Source organism: Aspergillus brunneoviolaceus (genome assembly GCF_003184695.1).
Source record: "Aspergillus brunneoviolaceus CBS 621.78 unplaced genomic scaffold BO95scaffold_46, whole genome shotgun sequence".
NCBI lineage: Eukaryota > Fungi > Ascomycota > Eurotiomycetes > Eurotiales > Aspergillaceae > Aspergillus > Aspergillus brunneoviolaceus.
Genome location: NW_020290776.1, coordinates 192903 through 207619, shown reverse-complemented (window position 1 = coordinate 207619; position 14717 = coordinate 192903). Strand labels below are relative to the sequence as shown.

Below are 14717 nucleotides of genomic sequence, written 5' to 3'. Positions count from 1 at the left end.
CCCCCTCTCCTCTGTCTGTCTCTTTCAACCACCCCCCCCCCCTCCCTTCCCTTCCCTTCCTACCCCCATTTTTCCCTCCCCGCTTCGTTGAGAAACTCCATCCCCCCCCCTTCAACCGTCCAATGCTCACCGGAGTTCTTTGTCAACCTCAATTTACATTTTTTAACATCCAGAAGAGAGCCTCATCTCCACCGGTCCTTCATACAACGGATACTATTCCACCACGCCTGTCTGTCGGCTTTGTGTTGTAGCTCCGAAACAGGGACCTAGGGGTGCCCTTTTGAGCTGCAGGTTACGAATCCCCGTTCCTCGATTTGAATTTCGCCAGTTATCCCACCGCCACACTCCTTCAAGCGACTTGAACTTTGACCTTATTCCCGTCTCGAAAGTTGTGTTATTCTTTGTATCAAACACTCCGCTCTCTAATCTGCCGAACGGCGGCCTGGACGCCATGAACAATACCACTTCTTCCCCTACCTCCGTGCTTGCTACAAACACCTCTTCCCGAACAAATTCTTCCGCATCCACCGCAGGTACCAAACGCAAGCGCAATGTAGTAGGGAAATACTATGCCGTCAAAGCGGGCTATCAGCCGGGGGTTTACTACAGCTGGACCGATTGCCTGACCCAGGTAACTGGGTACAAGGGAGCCGTTTGTAAGTCGTGAACGACCCTAGTCGCGCGGTCGCTGACTGACAACCATACCAGTCCAGGCATTTTCTTCTTTCGATGATGCGAAAGCCTTCCTCACGGGGGCCACCGTTGGCGCCGGTCGCGGCGGAAACAACTCAAGCTCCGATCCCCCCAGATATTACGGCGTCCAGCGCGGGAGAGTGCCCGGGGTCTACACCGACTGGTCAAAGGCGCAGGAACAGATCAAAGGGTTCACCAAGCCGCGGTACAAGAAATTTGCGACCAGAGAGGAAGCCGAGGCATTCGTAAACGAGGACCAAGGAAACAGCACCACTTTCGCAAAGGCCGCTAAGTTATCGGGGGCGCCAGGTCTGACAGACGCGGTCCCGACGGATGCGCATGGCGTGGCTTATGAGCCAGGAACCGGACCTTTACCTCCTGGGACCACGGACGGATTTGATCCGAATGTGCTTCTGGATCCCACCACTGGGAAAGTGATCTATAAATCTGCGGATCAGAAGGCTGCCACAAAGCTGAAGTCGAATGGCCCTCCGGGGATGTTGCGCATCTACACCGACGGTAGTTCCCTCAAGAACGGGAGAGCGCTGGCTTCAGCGGGTGTGGGCGTATATTTCGGCCCAGGAGATTCAAGGTTAGTGACTCACCAACAGATCATCTGTGTCCTTTCGAGCTCCCGGCCGCAACACGCTAAGATCGCAATGTTCCACTAACTCTTCATCACTCAGCAGAAATGTGTCCGAGCCTCTACAGGGTAGCCGTCAAACAAACCAACGAGCGGAATTGACTGCAATCCTTCGAGCTCTTGAAATTGCTCCCCGCCATCGGGACGTGACCATCTTCACAGATAGCCAGTATTCCATCAAGTGCGTGACAGTCTGGTATCGCAAATGGCGACAGAATAATTGGATGACAGTGGGTAACAAACCGGTGGACAACAAAGATTTGGTCGAGTCGATTTTGTCCAAAATTGACGAGCGCAACGAGCTGAAAGTGCAGACCTTATTCGAATGGGTGAAAGGCCACAGCTCGCATCCGGGCAACGAAGCTGCCGACCGCCTGGCTGTGAATGGCGCCCAACGTGGAGTGGCCGAGAAGGCTGCGGCGATGGCAGCAGCAGCCAAAGAGATCCCGGATGATCTGTTTGATGATGATAATGACGATGACGACGATTTCTAATGGAGAATCTACTCAGCTGAATCCTGGATGGAATGATGCATTGAACAATGCTCCGAGCTGGTCTGCTGTTTGTGATGTTGTGATGTTGTGATACTTGATTTGCGTTACATTCGAGTAACTCCGTTATACCTTCAATGTGTATTTAGCTTTCTACACCGACAGAATACCCCTGGAGGGAGAGATACCAATGGACTACACCGTCTGGATGCTTAGCTGCCCAAATGTTGATTTCTGGACACATCATGGATGTGGATGGGTCAGTGCATACCTAGGTACATAGGCCTATTTTACAAGAAACGTTAGGCTCAAAGCGGGATGGGAGTTTGCTTTAGGTAGTTTAGTAGTTAGGTAGTTAATTAGTAGTTACCGTACTTTAGGTAGTTGGCCAAGCCTTAAAAAATAATAGCCGGGACTTTCCTCCCACTACCGAACTGGCCCTCAAAACTAACCTCTCCACACTCCGGATTACCTTGTCACGATATCTATTTAGGACCTCGTCAGGACCTCATCAGGACCTCACTCGTTCCCTGAGCTGATTGCTTTGGCACTCTTACCCTCTCTTTGCTCTGTGTCACCCTCTCTTGCCATCGAGTCTAAACCCCGCTCACTGCTTGCTTCCCCCCACCAGCCGCTGTTCTGGCTGCTGCGAAATCCTCGATTAATCGAATGATCCAAGGACAACCCCACGCATTTAGAAGTGCTCTTGCTATGATTGAATAACACGTGCTTGTGGACTCTTACATACTTAGACGCTCAGAAGAACAAATAGCGACAAAATTGTCTCAAAGCTGGTAGTTCCCATCTGGAGACCGATTGCCACCCATGCCTACCCTATCGTTGATCAATTTCAACATAGTCTGTGCGACCTTAGGAGGATTCATCTCCCTCTTTGGATTAGTCTCCTACTTATTCAAGGAGAGATTATACCTATCTGAAGCCTGTGCGTCAGCTCCTTGGACAACACTTGATGCGCCAAACCCAAGACTGACACCTCGTAGTAATCTCCTTGCTTGCGGGAGTCATCTTCTCCCCGCATGCCGCCAACTTCATTCGACCCGAGGAGTATGCCCTTGGGTCGGAGCAGAACCTGGGGGAGATCACCATGTACTTCACCCGGCTTGTTCTAGGGGTCCAGCTCGTCCTAGCCGGGGTGCAGCTCCCCAAACGGTACCTGCAGCTGGAATGGAGGAGTCTATCTCTGCTCCTGGGACCGGGCATGGCGGCCATGTGGATGTGCAGCAGTCTAGTTATCTGGGCAATGGTTCCGGATTTCCCGTTCTTGCATGCCCTTGTCGTGGCCGCCTGTATCACCCCGACGGACCCGGTACTTTCCAACTCGATCGTCAAGGGGAAATTCGCCGATAAGCATGTGCCCCGTCCGCTGCAGCGCATCATCGTCGCGGAGTCCGGGGCCAATGACGGCCTGGGGTACCCATTCCTGTATTTTGGCCTGTATCTGCTCAAGTATGTCGAGATGGGAGGTGAGGCCTACAGTGGTGGTGCGGGGAAGGCCATAGGGTTATGGTTCTATGAGACCTGGGCGTATACCGTGCTCTTGAGTGTGGTCTATGGCATCACGGTCGGATGGATCTCCCGCGAGCTGCTCCATTGGGCAGAGGAGCATCATTACGTGGATCGAGAGAGTTTTCTCGTTTTCGCGATCGCTCTTTCGGTAGGTTTGAGTGTGGTCCGAATTGCGTACATTGCTGATTACGGTTGCAGCTGTTCATTGTCGGTACTTGTGGATTGATTGGAACCGATGATTTGCTTGCCTGCTTCGTGGCTGGTAATGTGTTTACGCAAGAGTAAGAGACCACTTTCCTGACGATTCAGCTGGTACTGACTGATTAGCGACTGGTTTCGACTCGAGACGATGGATGACTCGTTGCAGCCCACTATCGATATGCTTCTCAACTTGGCGGTCTTCATGTGGTTTGGCGCCGTCTGCCCCTGGTCGTCGTTCCTCAACAACAGTGTCATTCCGATTTATCGGTTGATTTTTCTGGGCATTCTGATTCTGCTCGTCCGTCGCATGCCGATTGTGTTTGCCATGCACAAGTACATTCACCAGATCGAGCACCTGTACCAAGCGGGGTTTGTGGGCTTTTTCGGACCCATCGGCGTAGGAGCCATTTTCTACTTGTCGGTGTGTCGGGAATTCCTGCAGGGAGTTACAGCCAACGGCACCGTGCGTGAAGACGCGCAGAAGCTTTCCGAGGCAGTCGATGTCATTGTGTGGTTCCTGGTCATCTGCAGCATTGTAAGTCGTACTTTTCATTCCGGCCACGCCTTCCTTCCTCGTGGAAACCTGCTCTGTTAACCCAATCTGCAGGTTGTGCACGGCCTCTCCATACCGCTGGCTAAAGCGGGCTACCATCTGCCCCGAACTATCTCGCAGGCTCTCAGCACCAGCGCGACTCAAGAACAAGAACCTATTCCCATTGAAAACATCAGCTTCACCCATAGTACCGCGACGCGCAACTCAGAGTTGTCGCACAGTCGGGGCCGGAAACGCGGTGCTGGTACCACGTCCAGGGATCCACCCCAGCAGACAGTTCTCCAGATTAGCCGCCCGGTGGTTCCGACGGCATCTCCGCGCGATCAAATCGGGGTTGGTGGTGCGGACGAACCCGCTCGGCCGGTGAATCTGGTCACTCATGATAATGAGGCTGGAAATGCGGCTTAAGGTGTGGTGGTGGGGCTGCAGGGGGAGCTGAAGCCTGGAGGTGTGGGGGACTGGCCAACAATGCGCTGTGTGGCTAGTCGATCATAGATTGATACGAGGGCGTAGGGTGGGAGTGGAGATCGTATTGAGAAGAATGTTTGTACATGAAGGTGTCATGATGCTGACGTGAGGCAGATGGAATGAGGGGGACAATTGCTGTATATACCTTATCTTCTAGTTTGTGATTGGAGAAACTGTACGTACTTGGCATAAAATATTGAGGTGACAGTGTGATAGTTCTTTTCCTTGTGCTGATCACAGTGAATGATTTTGGCCGATCAAGTCAGATCGGTGAAGCTTAATCAATAGTTCCACCCACTTGACTTGTGTCTCGGTTTCTTAAGAACCCCTCAATTTTCAGCTTCCTGCTTCCTGCTTCCTACTTCCCACCTTCTTTTCCTGCTTTTCATGTCATCACACACAACACCATGACCATGGAAGAAGACTACGACACCCCGATCACCATCGTGGGCGCTGGCCCCGTCGGCATGCTTCTGGCCTACCGCCTCAACCAATTCAACGTCCCCTTCCTCATCGCCGATCAGAACACCCAGACCACCAAATGGCCCAAGATGGATCTCACCAACTGTCGCTCCATGGAGATCCTGCGCGTTATGGGTCTGGCCGACGACTACCGCGCCCAGGAAAACAGCGTGCCTGTCTCCACCGACTTCGACACGCAGTTCGTGACCCGGATCATCGGACCAGAGAGCAAGCTCCTAGGCACTTGGGTAAGCTCAATCCCAACACACTCACTTCGCATCACCCTCTGTCTCTGTCCCCTATTCAGCCCCAGTCCCACTAACTCACGCGCCAAACAAGCCCGTCCCCTCCGTCGTCACGCAGCGGGAGTCCATCCGCCAGACCAACGACGGCACTCAACCCGCCGAACCGGGCCAGCGCTGCTCGCAGGTCATCTTCGAGGCATGGATCCGGAAGCTCATCCTCGCGCAAGCGAACACCGGCAACGCGGCGATGCAGATCCGTCTAGGATGGAAGTACCTGCACCACGACGAAGACGCGACGACCGGGGTGGTGTGGACGACCTTCCTCGATGTTGCGACAGGTGTCGAGCATCGCGTGCGCAGTCGCTACCTCGTCGGCACAGATGGAGGAGGCAGTCGCGTGCGTCACGCTGCGGGCATCCGCATGCTCGGGGGACCGATGTACATTTCTCCCTCCCCCAATCTCAGTCCCCCCTCGATCCCCCCATTGACATGAAGCCCAGGCCCATGCGCTTCTACCTCGTCCACTTCCGCTCCCAGGAACTGGCGCGCTCGTTCCCCTTCGGCCGCTGTTGGCATATCTTCCCCACGAACGGGGGGTTCATCCTCGACCAGGACGATAAGGATACCTTCACCGCGCATTTCCCTATCCACTTGCTCCCGCAGGGGGAGGAGATCGACCCGAAGGACGTGGTGTATCGGACTCTCGGGGGCCCGCTTCCCAGTCAGAAGGCGGTGATCCAGATCGACGAGATCCTAGTGCACAGTGCCTGGATCCCGAATTTCAGTATCGCCGAAACGTATCTTAGTGAGGGTGGGCGAGTCGTGCTTGCGGGTGATGCGGGTGAGTTTTGATTATCTATCCCCTTCCCCTTCCCAGGCTGAAGTATACCTATACCTCGGGACTACACACATTACCTTTCCTGCACTACACCTTTTAATATACCCCCTTCTACCTACCTTCCATAATCCCAACACCTCACACCACCTACTCCATACTAGGATAAGCTCCTACCTAACACAAAACGAAACCCAGCCCACCGCACCCCCCCGCACGGCGGATACGGTCTAAACAGCGGCCTAGCCGACGCCTTCGACCTCGCCTGGCGCCTCGCCGCCCTCACCCAATCTCCAACCCCCTACGGCGGGCCCTTGCTCCTGCAATCGTACACCCTCGACCGGCGTCCGGCCATGATCCGAGCCCTGGCGCGCTCGCACCGCCACCTCCTTGAGCATCTCAAGCTGGCCGCGATGTTCCCGGACCCCGTTGGCATTCTGGAGCGGGACGACGACGACGACCCGGAGGCCGCCGCGCCGAGGCAGAAGATCCGCGCGTTTCTGGAGGGGTCTGGGCCCGAGACGCTGGATCGCGGGGTGGAGTTGGATTTGAGGTACGGGTCTTTTGGGGTTTGGGGGAATGGGAATGAGGATGATGATGCCGAGAAGGAGCGGGCCTGGGAGGCGGAGACGTATGTTCCTTCAACGAGGCCGGGGCGTAGGGTTCCTCATGTTTTCTTGCGGGGTTTGGAGGGTGGAGGGGGGGATGTGAGCGGGGATGGGGTGCTGGGGAAGGAGAGGAGTATCTATGATGAGTTTGGGTCGGCGTGGAGTCTGGTTCATTTCGTGGAGGAGGAGGGCTCGCTACGGCACGGCGGAGGGGAGGTTGGCTGTGCTGCTGCTACGGCGGGAACGTTTGTCACCGTTTCCGCCACCTTGGGGATGCCGCTCAAGCTGGTGAGGCTGGTCAACGAGACTCATGCGCACCGCGTCTGGGGAGCGAGTTTGGTCCTGGTGCGGCCGGATACTCATGCTGCGTGGCGTGGGCCGTGGAGGCTGGACACGGGGGCTGCAGTTGGCAAGGCGTTGGAGACGGAGCAGGTGGAGGAAATCTTGCGCGTGGTTACTGGACACGAACGCTACAAGGGTTACCAACCGGATCAGGCGCTGGCGAGCGAGGAGGAAAGCTTTCTAAAGCTGGTGGAGCTGTTCCAGCCCGAAGACCAGAGTGTGCATTCGGCGGTGGCCATTGCCGAGGACAAGTAGACAGTGGAAACTTCGCCCTACCATTGTCCTCCCTCAAATATCCAAGTCAAATTTGTCCATTTACTGCTACAAGAACCATGGTATCTCTTATCTAAACGCATTTTATTTCTCAACGCTTTTTTTAAAGTCGTAACTCCAATCCTTCTTTTGAAACGACCTCCGCCGCCCAGATTTGCATACACCATACCACACCACACAACATTAGTAGAAAGAGAGAGTCCTAAATGTCTGATCGCAACAGATAATCCCCCACATGCAACCCATCATAATCATCATCCAAGCCAGCCGAACCCCCTACTCACCACCCCCTCCGTTCTTCCCTCTATCAAGATCTTCTTGATAGACAAGTCTATAAAAGAAATTCATGCAGTCGTTAATAAACCCGTCCACGCCACATCAAAAGAACCCATCTGCATCAGCGAGCAAACCAAAGGGCTATGCGAGGAAACTGGGGTATATATCAGAGCGACATCCCACCGGACTGCACCGCAAACGCAAAAGATCGTGAAGGAGGTGGATCAACTACAAAATGAGAGAGAAAAATGTATCATGATAACCACAAGTCAAAAAAAGAGGATAGAGAAAAGAAGAGAAAAGCATATCGCAGTACAATACGAATAGATTGGGATAATCCCGCCATAAGCAGCGACATAGGAAAAGAAAATAGCATAACAAGTCTCGAACAGCGAAACGTCGTCGCAGGGAACGTGCCCAACAGTCCCCGCGCTGACTTATGCTATTGGAAAGTTGTGGGAGGTGTGGTCACGGACTCGTGGTTACTGGTCAGCTGGTGGCCAGCTGGTGGTTTGCTGCCTGCCAGTTGAACCTTGATATGGTCCTGGAATTGATGGCTGAATATCAGTCCTTGAGGGTTGTCCTCGTATGAGGCAACAAGCGAATACCTAGTCCCGGAGTGTCGGAAGGTGTATTGATTGTTGTTTGGCTGGGTCTATCGTTCTTGCTTCTTTCTTATCTGTCCAAACAACACTTATAGGATCTAAGCAATACGTTGGTAGAATAGCAGGTATGCCACCTTGTTGTCACGAGCATTATAACGTCCGGCAGATGACCGGGTGGTGCTAGGTGGCGCCGATGCTCCGTTGGTGCCGGACTTCTTGCCTGGCGTGCCATTGACCTGGCTCCATCCTCTCTCATTGTCAGATTGGTCATCCTGGTCGATGTGGTCGAAAATATTAGCATTGGAGCTGTCCCGCTTATGCTGTTCCATCGCGGCAGCCAGAACCTTAGGATCCTCCTCGCCACCGGCTTCTGCAACATCCTCGCTGCGCACGCGACGGATCACAGTATCATCCAACCGAATCCACTCACGGCCATCTTGCCGGCGGACATCAACAGTGTAATGGCCGCCACTGGCATTCTTGCCGTGGTGATAAATGACACCAACAAGTCGGTACTTGGGCAGTCCGCCCTGTGCCATCATGACGTTGCGCTTGTTAGGTGGAAACACCTCGCGTGGGATCTCCAGATCAAGGGGGTATCCAATCCGCTTCCAGATCTTCTGGGTACCGTTGGTGACGCTGTCGTACTGGAATCGCTTGAGATGGAGAATAAGGACTGGGGGCAGGGTTTCGATGAAAACCTGCTTGGTGGCAGTGACGTTGGGGCCACGTGCAGAATTGAAATCTCCCTGGATGCTCTCCGGCTTCGTCAAGCCCTTGAGAGCGTCAATGATGTTGTTGATCTCGGGGGACCCGATGTCAAGCTGCAGCGGCTGGTAGGGCTCCAAAGTAACAGAAGTCTTGTTACCGGGAACCTTGAACTCGGATCGGATCTTTCCTCCAAAGATTCTCGTGACCGGGGATTCCTGGGAAATGTCGCCAGACGAGCGTGTGACTGCTGCCTTTTGCTTGTGGCCGACTTCCAACCAACCATCAGATTCTTCGGTTGCATTGCCCGCATCGGTGTTCGAAGTCGTGGTGGTAGATGGTAATTCCTTCGCAGCACGGCTGCACTCCTCGTGCATCTCCTCCAGAAGGAAACCTAAGAATTCCTGTGCATCTTGCTGGTGGCCACGCTTTAACCGAGCGGAGTTAGTATATGACGCTTCTCTGTTTCTGGAGGAAACCACTCACTCTCATGTCACGGAATCGCGGCAGCTGCCGGATCACATGGTAAACAAACTCCGGGATGAAAGCGTCACCATACTGCTCGAGCTCATTGGCCTTCAGCCTAAGCCGCAACTGCTCCTCTGTGTCAGCAGCATCAATGACGCGAAACTCCCTCATAAACATGATCCTAGAATAAAGTCAGTCTAGTTGGAATCTAAAACAACGGCGGAACGGGCATCACTAACAATGCATCGATCATGGGGTAGTCACTAGTGAAGCTGTGTGATGCTCTCCGCCCAATGTGTTCCAGAAATTGGTAGAAGGGGACACAGAAGACCAGAATTTGCAGGACCTGCTCCCCGGTTAGAATTACGGAATGGACTGCGAGTGGATTACGAACTTACCGAGTTCATGTAGCACATATTGCCAGTATTGACAAGGCCTCTGGGCTCCAGGAATCCAATTTTGTCGCTGTACTGAGAAACATCTTCTCCCAAGCTCATCAAAACATCAGCGATCATCTTACTTTTAGGCTTAACAACACCGTTGGTCGCAGCAGCAGAAGATCCAGAGGTACCGGCTGCTTTAGCCAAGGACTTGGATTTAACCAAGTCTGCCCAGGATTTAGGTGCTGCAGGAGCGGGCTGGATTTTCTTGACAGGCTCCTGCTCCTCGGTCACTTCACTAGTGCCGCTGATACTAGTACTCTTCGGCGTCTCTGAAGAGCGAGCGGCCTCGTCTTTAAGAGCCTGGCGAGGAGTTCCAGGAGCAGGAACAACAGGAACGACCGGAACGACCGGAGCAGTGGACTTGGGGCCTTTCGTCTGAGACTGGGGGCGACCAGAGAGGGTCTGAGTCACCGAGGATGGAGTGGTGGGTTGAGTGGAATTCGCAACCGATGGGGCAACAGATAAGGTCGGCGTCTGGGGCTCTGAGGGTGTTGGCACACTTTCCGCATTCTCTGCGCCTTGTCTCGCATTGTGTTCAAGCCGCTGAGCGTCCTTCACTGGGAGTTCAACTGAGGCCGATGAAGATTGGAATGCACGGCCTTTGCGACGCCTGCGAGGAGCTCTGGCAGGAAAAGGCGATTCAGGATCGGACAGCCATGGAAGCTAGTGATTAACCTCTGTTAGATAACGGCATAATGATGATTGAAATCAAGCGCTTACCGGTGGGCAAAATGGCTCTCTGGGGGCAGGTTCGGCCTGAACAGGGACTGGAGGCGGTGGTGAAGGCACAACAGGACTTGCCAGTGCTTGGGCCGGAATAACTGCGGGTGATTGCGCCTGGTTTGCTAAAGGCACAGACGCCATGCCAACGGGAGACATGGTAGGTTGCAGGGGAGTTGAAGTTCTGGGCTGCATAGGAAGCGTCGGAGGATGGATGTGCGCTGGCGCCATGATCGGCTGGGAGGGCGGGTAGGTCGCGACATACATCGGGCCATATGGATGCTGGTATGGGCGGGGAGGCATCTGCATGGGAGGATAGGGGTACCAGTGGGAATATTGTTGGGGCGTGTATGCGGCCGGGGGAGGATGGCCGTTCATATGGGGATGAAAGCCCATGTACGCAGGCGGAGATCGCATGTTCGGAGGGCCTGCGGTGTAGGGAATATCTTGTTGTCGACGAGGGGTGGGCGGCATGGGTGGCTGCCCATGGGGCATAGCGGGCAGATGGTGGTTCATCTTGTCCAGGCAGTTGGGAGGAGAGGGAAGTCGCCTTGACGATTCAGCCACGCGTTGCCTCAATGGGAGCCATACGAGATCGTAAGAGAAAGACTGGACTGATGAGGGGGGTTTGCACCCGTCTAAGCAGCCATTCTAACTTTCAGTACCAAGTCTGAAAGCTAGGACTAGAAAATTTGTGAAGAGGTTCTTTGGCGGTGAGAAGTCCTGAGGCGTCGAAAGGGATCAGCGCGATGACGAGAAGACGAGAAGACGGAGAGGGTGCGCCAGAGAGCTTGGAGAAGGGCACGATGACTCGAAGCTCAAATGAAAATGAAGTACTGACCTAGGGCGATGACATGTAAAGGTGTAATTAGCTCTAAAAATAAAAAAAATCTTGAGAATCTTGGGATGCGAGGGGAAGGGTGTAAGTAGGTGAACAATGGAAAACACCCGGGGTGGGAGTAGCAGCAGCGGAGGGGGCAATAGGCGGGTTTGGCTGGGGAGGAGCTGAGAATGAGATGATGTTTTTTTGGCGGTCGGCACGTGCCTGAGGCTCCAGCAGGCCGCCAAGACATGACATACTCGCCCCTCCCGAGTCCCGAATCCCCTCCTCCTCCTCCTCCTCCCTCCCTCTCCTACTCTTCTTCTTCCTCTTCCCCTCTCTTCTCTTCTTGCGCGTTCTATCTATTTGTTCTGATGCGACAGGGGAAGCCTCAGGTTTCTGGTGCTTCTCCCTCTCCTTTGCGCTACCCTTCGGGGTCTTCGTGATTGTTCTCTTGATCACCCTCATCTTATCTTCAGTCCTTCTCCAAACCTCCCTCACCTTTCTACTCAGTATTTCCACAAGCTCCCATCATTTATGCGCGGCCGTCATTCACTATTTTCCCCTTTATAGGAAGGTAGTCAACCTCACTTCACGCCATCCTCCTCCTTGATTGCACATAATAATGTCGTCCAACCCTGGCCAGATTCCCACATCCAAAGCGGTGAATGTCCCGAGTCAGCCAGCCCCCGCGACATACCATTCATCTGAGAATAGCGCGCAACGACGCGCTGGAGGCTCTGGCAGTTTTGGGGCCGGCTTAACGTCGAGGACCCCTAGCTCCCCCAGAAACAATCAGGCGAGGAGGACTCAGCGACAACGGCGCCCGAAAGTGTTAGATGATGACGATTACAGTGAATCGGTATGCCCTCTATGGCAAGATCTAGCGGTGTCTGGATGAACTAACCGGTGCGACCAATGCAGGCTATCATGAAGTCTTCAACCAGCCGCAAGGGGCAAACGTCCATCACGCATCTCATGAATTTCTCTCTTCCCCCACGCCCTCAGTATCAGCCTCCGCCCCGCAATGCCCGCCGTTATACCTCCTGGGGCCCGGGCTCCGGTTATCACGCGGTGGATAAGGCCCGCTATGTTCATGCAAACTACCGTTTCATTGTGAATCCAACCCAGAACTATCACACCCAGGCGGCTAACGCCGACGTTCACTTGGACTGGGATTCAGTTCTTCAAGTCCTGGTGTCGGAACAAACTCAGTCCGCCAGTTGTCCTATCTGTCTCTCCACTCCGGTTGCCCCGCGAATGGCTCGATGTGGTCACATCTTCTGCCTCCCCTGCCTCATTCGCTACATGCATTCAACTGATGAGGAACATCCGGTGCCTGAGAAGAAGCCACGCTGGAAAAAATGTCCCATCTGCTGGGATTCGATCTACATCTCCGAGGCACGCCCTGTGCGTTGGTTTCGTGGTCAAGAAGGTGATCTTCCCGTCGAAGGCGGCGACGTCGTTTTAAGGTTGGTCAAAAGAGTGCCTGGCAGCACCCTAGCGCTGCCTAGAGACGGGGCCGAAGACATCGCTCCCGGTGCGGATATTCCATGGTACAATGTTGCTGAAGTCGCCGACTATGCGCGGATCATGAAGGGAGGTGAGGACTACATGAAGGACCAATACGATGCAGAGATTTCCGGATTGCGAGCGCAAGAGGTAGAAGACGAACTTCTGTTTGGGGACGATTCTACATGGAGCAGGAAGGCAGTTGCCACCATCAATGAAGCGAAGTCCAGATTAGATGGCATCGGAAACCCTCCAGAGAATGTTGAGCTACGATTTGTCAACCTACCATCGGAAGCTGGAGCTGCCGTGAATTCTACGTTACAAGATGCTGCACAATCAGGCAAAGGCTCATCTGCAGAAACCTTTTCATCTGAAGGCGAAGGTCTTGACGGGTCCCTAGAGAGCAAGGTGACTGCCCACAATGCGGAGCGTGCGACTGAGGCGCTCGATCAGCTCGACCTGAACTCGACCAGCTCCAAGAACAAAAAGAGAGATCTTGGGACTGGCCGTGGCCTTGAACACCCGTTTTACTTCTACCAAGCTCTACCTCATTTCTATCTTTCCCCGCTGGACATTCGCATTCTTAAGGCCGCCTTTGGTGATTATCCTTCATTCCCTGCCACGATTCTACCACGGGTTGAACGAATCTCCACTGGGCATATTGTCGACGACGAGCTTCGAAAAAGGGTCAAATATCTCGGTCATCTCCCCTATGGATGCGAAGTGAACTTCCTCGAATGTGATTGGCGCGATGTCGTTCAGCCCGAGATTCTGCAGGAATTCAAGTCTGAAACCGACAGGCGGAGAAAGCGGAATCGAGATAAAGAGGCCCGAGAGGAAAAGGATCGCATCCGTGCTGAGCGGGAGGAAAACGAGAAGGGCTGGGCTTCTGCGTACCGAAAAAGACTTAGTATTGGTAGCAGCAGTGACCCTCCATTTTCTGACCGTGATTTTCAGCCTTTAGCAAGCGGCGCTCCAGGCCTTGAGATGTCTCCTCCGGAGGAGGAGGGCTTGGAGTCTTCATCAACAAGTCCGCCCAGCAGTCGAACAGTCTGGGGCACGGCAGCGGTGGCACCACTTTCTCAGCCGTCCAGCTCTCAGGCAGCCGCTTCTGATGGTTGGCTTCGAGGCTGGGAAGAAGAGCTCTGGGCCCAGCAAGAGCGAGAGGCTCTCGCTCAATCAGCTGCTGAGGGGGCCAGTACACCCGCCTCCTCTTCGGGTGGGAAGAAAAAGAAAAACAAGAAAATCACACTCATGTCGACTAACATCCAAAGAGGCGCTTGACTACTTAGGACCTCATAGATGGAATTTCGTTACAGGGGGCAAGGGGACATGTGGACATGGATTGGGAGTCACAAGGCAAATTCGCATGTAGACGCCAAATGTTTAAACTTATGTATGATCAATGATAAATATACATTCCTGTATCTCGTTTATATTGTACTGTCCAATACGAACACGAAGGATAAACGTGTAATTTGAAGTTGTCATAGTCATCAATAGGGCCTGTGGGGGATGCAGTTTGTTCGGCCAGCCAGGCCAATCATTGAGTGTGAGTCGGTTGGTATGCGTCTTTAGCCAGGTGTTCAGATCCCTTTCCCCTGCAGATCCCACTACGTTAAGTATTGGAAGAGTGCAGACTAATTACAAGCTTGAAAGATCATTGTTAGGACGTACAAGCTACGTGAGCTCCCAACCAGAGTACAGTCAAGCCATGAAAAGGAATATGTTGCTGAAACTGTAATCTACAGGCACTGACCGACTGGTTGTAGTACTCGTAGTGTAACCTATAGTTCCTACGCACTGTGGAAGTGCCACCGCGCG

The 14717-nt window shown here is 53.7% G+C and overlaps 5 protein-coding genes across 5 annotated transcripts; 4 read left to right on the top strand and 1 right to left on the bottom strand.

The window, feature by feature from the left end:
* The first annotated feature begins 319 nt into the window (after positions 1-319).
* BO95DRAFT_182748 (RNA-DNA hybrid ribonuclease) lies at positions 320-1517 on the top strand. The gene is made up of 2 exons (XM_025580883.1): positions 320-656; positions 709-1517. The coding sequence occupies exons 1-2, from the start codon at positions 452-454 to the stop codon at positions 1362-1364; spliced, it is 861 nt and encodes a 286-aa protein (XP_025440787.1). The 5' UTR covers positions 320-451; the 3' UTR covers positions 1365-1517.
* A 752-nt stretch (positions 1518-2269) lies between these two features.
* Positions 2270-4782, top strand: BO95DRAFT_392526 (putative Na/H antiporter). Its single transcript, XM_025583650.1, has 5 exons — positions 2270-2770; positions 2829-3502; positions 3553-3635; positions 3682-4090; positions 4163-4782. Exons 1-5 carry the CDS (start codon positions 2653-2655, stop codon positions 4514-4516), a joined length of 1638 nt encoding a protein of 545 aa, XP_025440786.1. The 5' UTR covers positions 2270-2652; the 3' UTR covers positions 4517-4782.
* A 345-nt stretch (positions 4783-5127) lies between these two features.
* Positions 5128-7323, top strand: BO95DRAFT_366452 (FAD/NAD(P)-binding domain-containing protein; the record flags this gene model as incomplete). Its single annotated transcript, XM_025582748.1, has 4 exons — positions 5128-5286; positions 5378-5721; positions 5784-6124; positions 6317-7323. The coding sequence occupies 4 exons, from the start codon at positions 5128-5130 to the stop codon at positions 7321-7323; spliced, it is 1851 nt and encodes a 616-aa protein (XP_025440785.1).
* Positions 7324-8320: 997 nt separating this feature from the next.
* On the bottom strand, positions 8321-11077 carry BO95DRAFT_465171 (mRNA-binding ubiquitin-specific protease UBP3; the record flags this gene model as incomplete). The annotated part of the gene is made up of 5 exons (XM_025589119.1): positions 8321-9358; positions 9417-9579; positions 9638-9744; positions 9797-10504; positions 10562-11077. The coding sequence occupies 5 exons, from the start codon at positions 11075-11077 to the stop codon at positions 8321-8323; spliced, it is 2532 nt and encodes an 843-aa protein (XP_025440784.1).
* A 614-nt stretch (positions 11078-11691) lies between these two features.
* Positions 11692-14320, top strand: BO95DRAFT_444362 (RING-type E3 ubiquitin transferase MAG2). Its single transcript, XM_025586867.1, has 2 exons — positions 11692-12243; positions 12306-14320. The coding sequence occupies exons 1-2, from the start codon at positions 12007-12009 to the stop codon at positions 14175-14177; spliced, it is 2109 nt and encodes a 702-aa protein (XP_025440783.1). The 5' UTR covers positions 11692-12006; the 3' UTR covers positions 14178-14320.
* Positions 14321-14717: the final 397 nt, after the last annotated feature.

What these genes read in the sequence shown, in the direction of transcription:
- BO95DRAFT_182748 (XM_025580883.1), top strand. Translation starts at nt 452, where the DNA reads ATGAACAATACCACTTCTTCCCCTACCTCCGTGCTTGCTACAAACACC. An exon ending in TGGGTACAAGGGAGCCGTTT is followed by an intron (nt 657 to 708) that starts GTAAGTCGTGAA and finishes CAACCATACCAG; the next exon opens with TCCAGGCATTTTCTTCTTTC.
- BO95DRAFT_392526 (XM_025583650.1), top strand. Translation starts at nt 2,653, where the DNA reads ATGCCTACCCTATCGTTGATCAATTTCAACATAGTCTGTGCGACCTTA. An exon ending in ATTATACCTATCTGAAGCCT is followed by an intron (nt 2,771 to 2,828) that starts GTGCGTCAGCTC and finishes GACACCTCGTAG; the next exon opens with TAATCTCCTTGCTTGCGGGA. An exon ending in TTTTCGCGATCGCTCTTTCG is followed by an intron (nt 3,503 to 3,552) that starts GTAGGTTTGAGT and finishes TTACGGTTGCAG; the next exon opens with CTGTTCATTGTCGGTACTTG.
- BO95DRAFT_444362 (XM_025586867.1), top strand. Translation starts at nt 12,007, where the DNA reads ATGTCGTCCAACCCTGGCCAGATTCCCACATCCAAAGCGGTGAATGTC. An exon ending in ATGACGATTACAGTGAATCG is followed by an intron (nt 12,244 to 12,305) that starts GTATGCCCTCTA and finishes CGACCAATGCAG; the next exon opens with GCTATCATGAAGTCTTCAAC.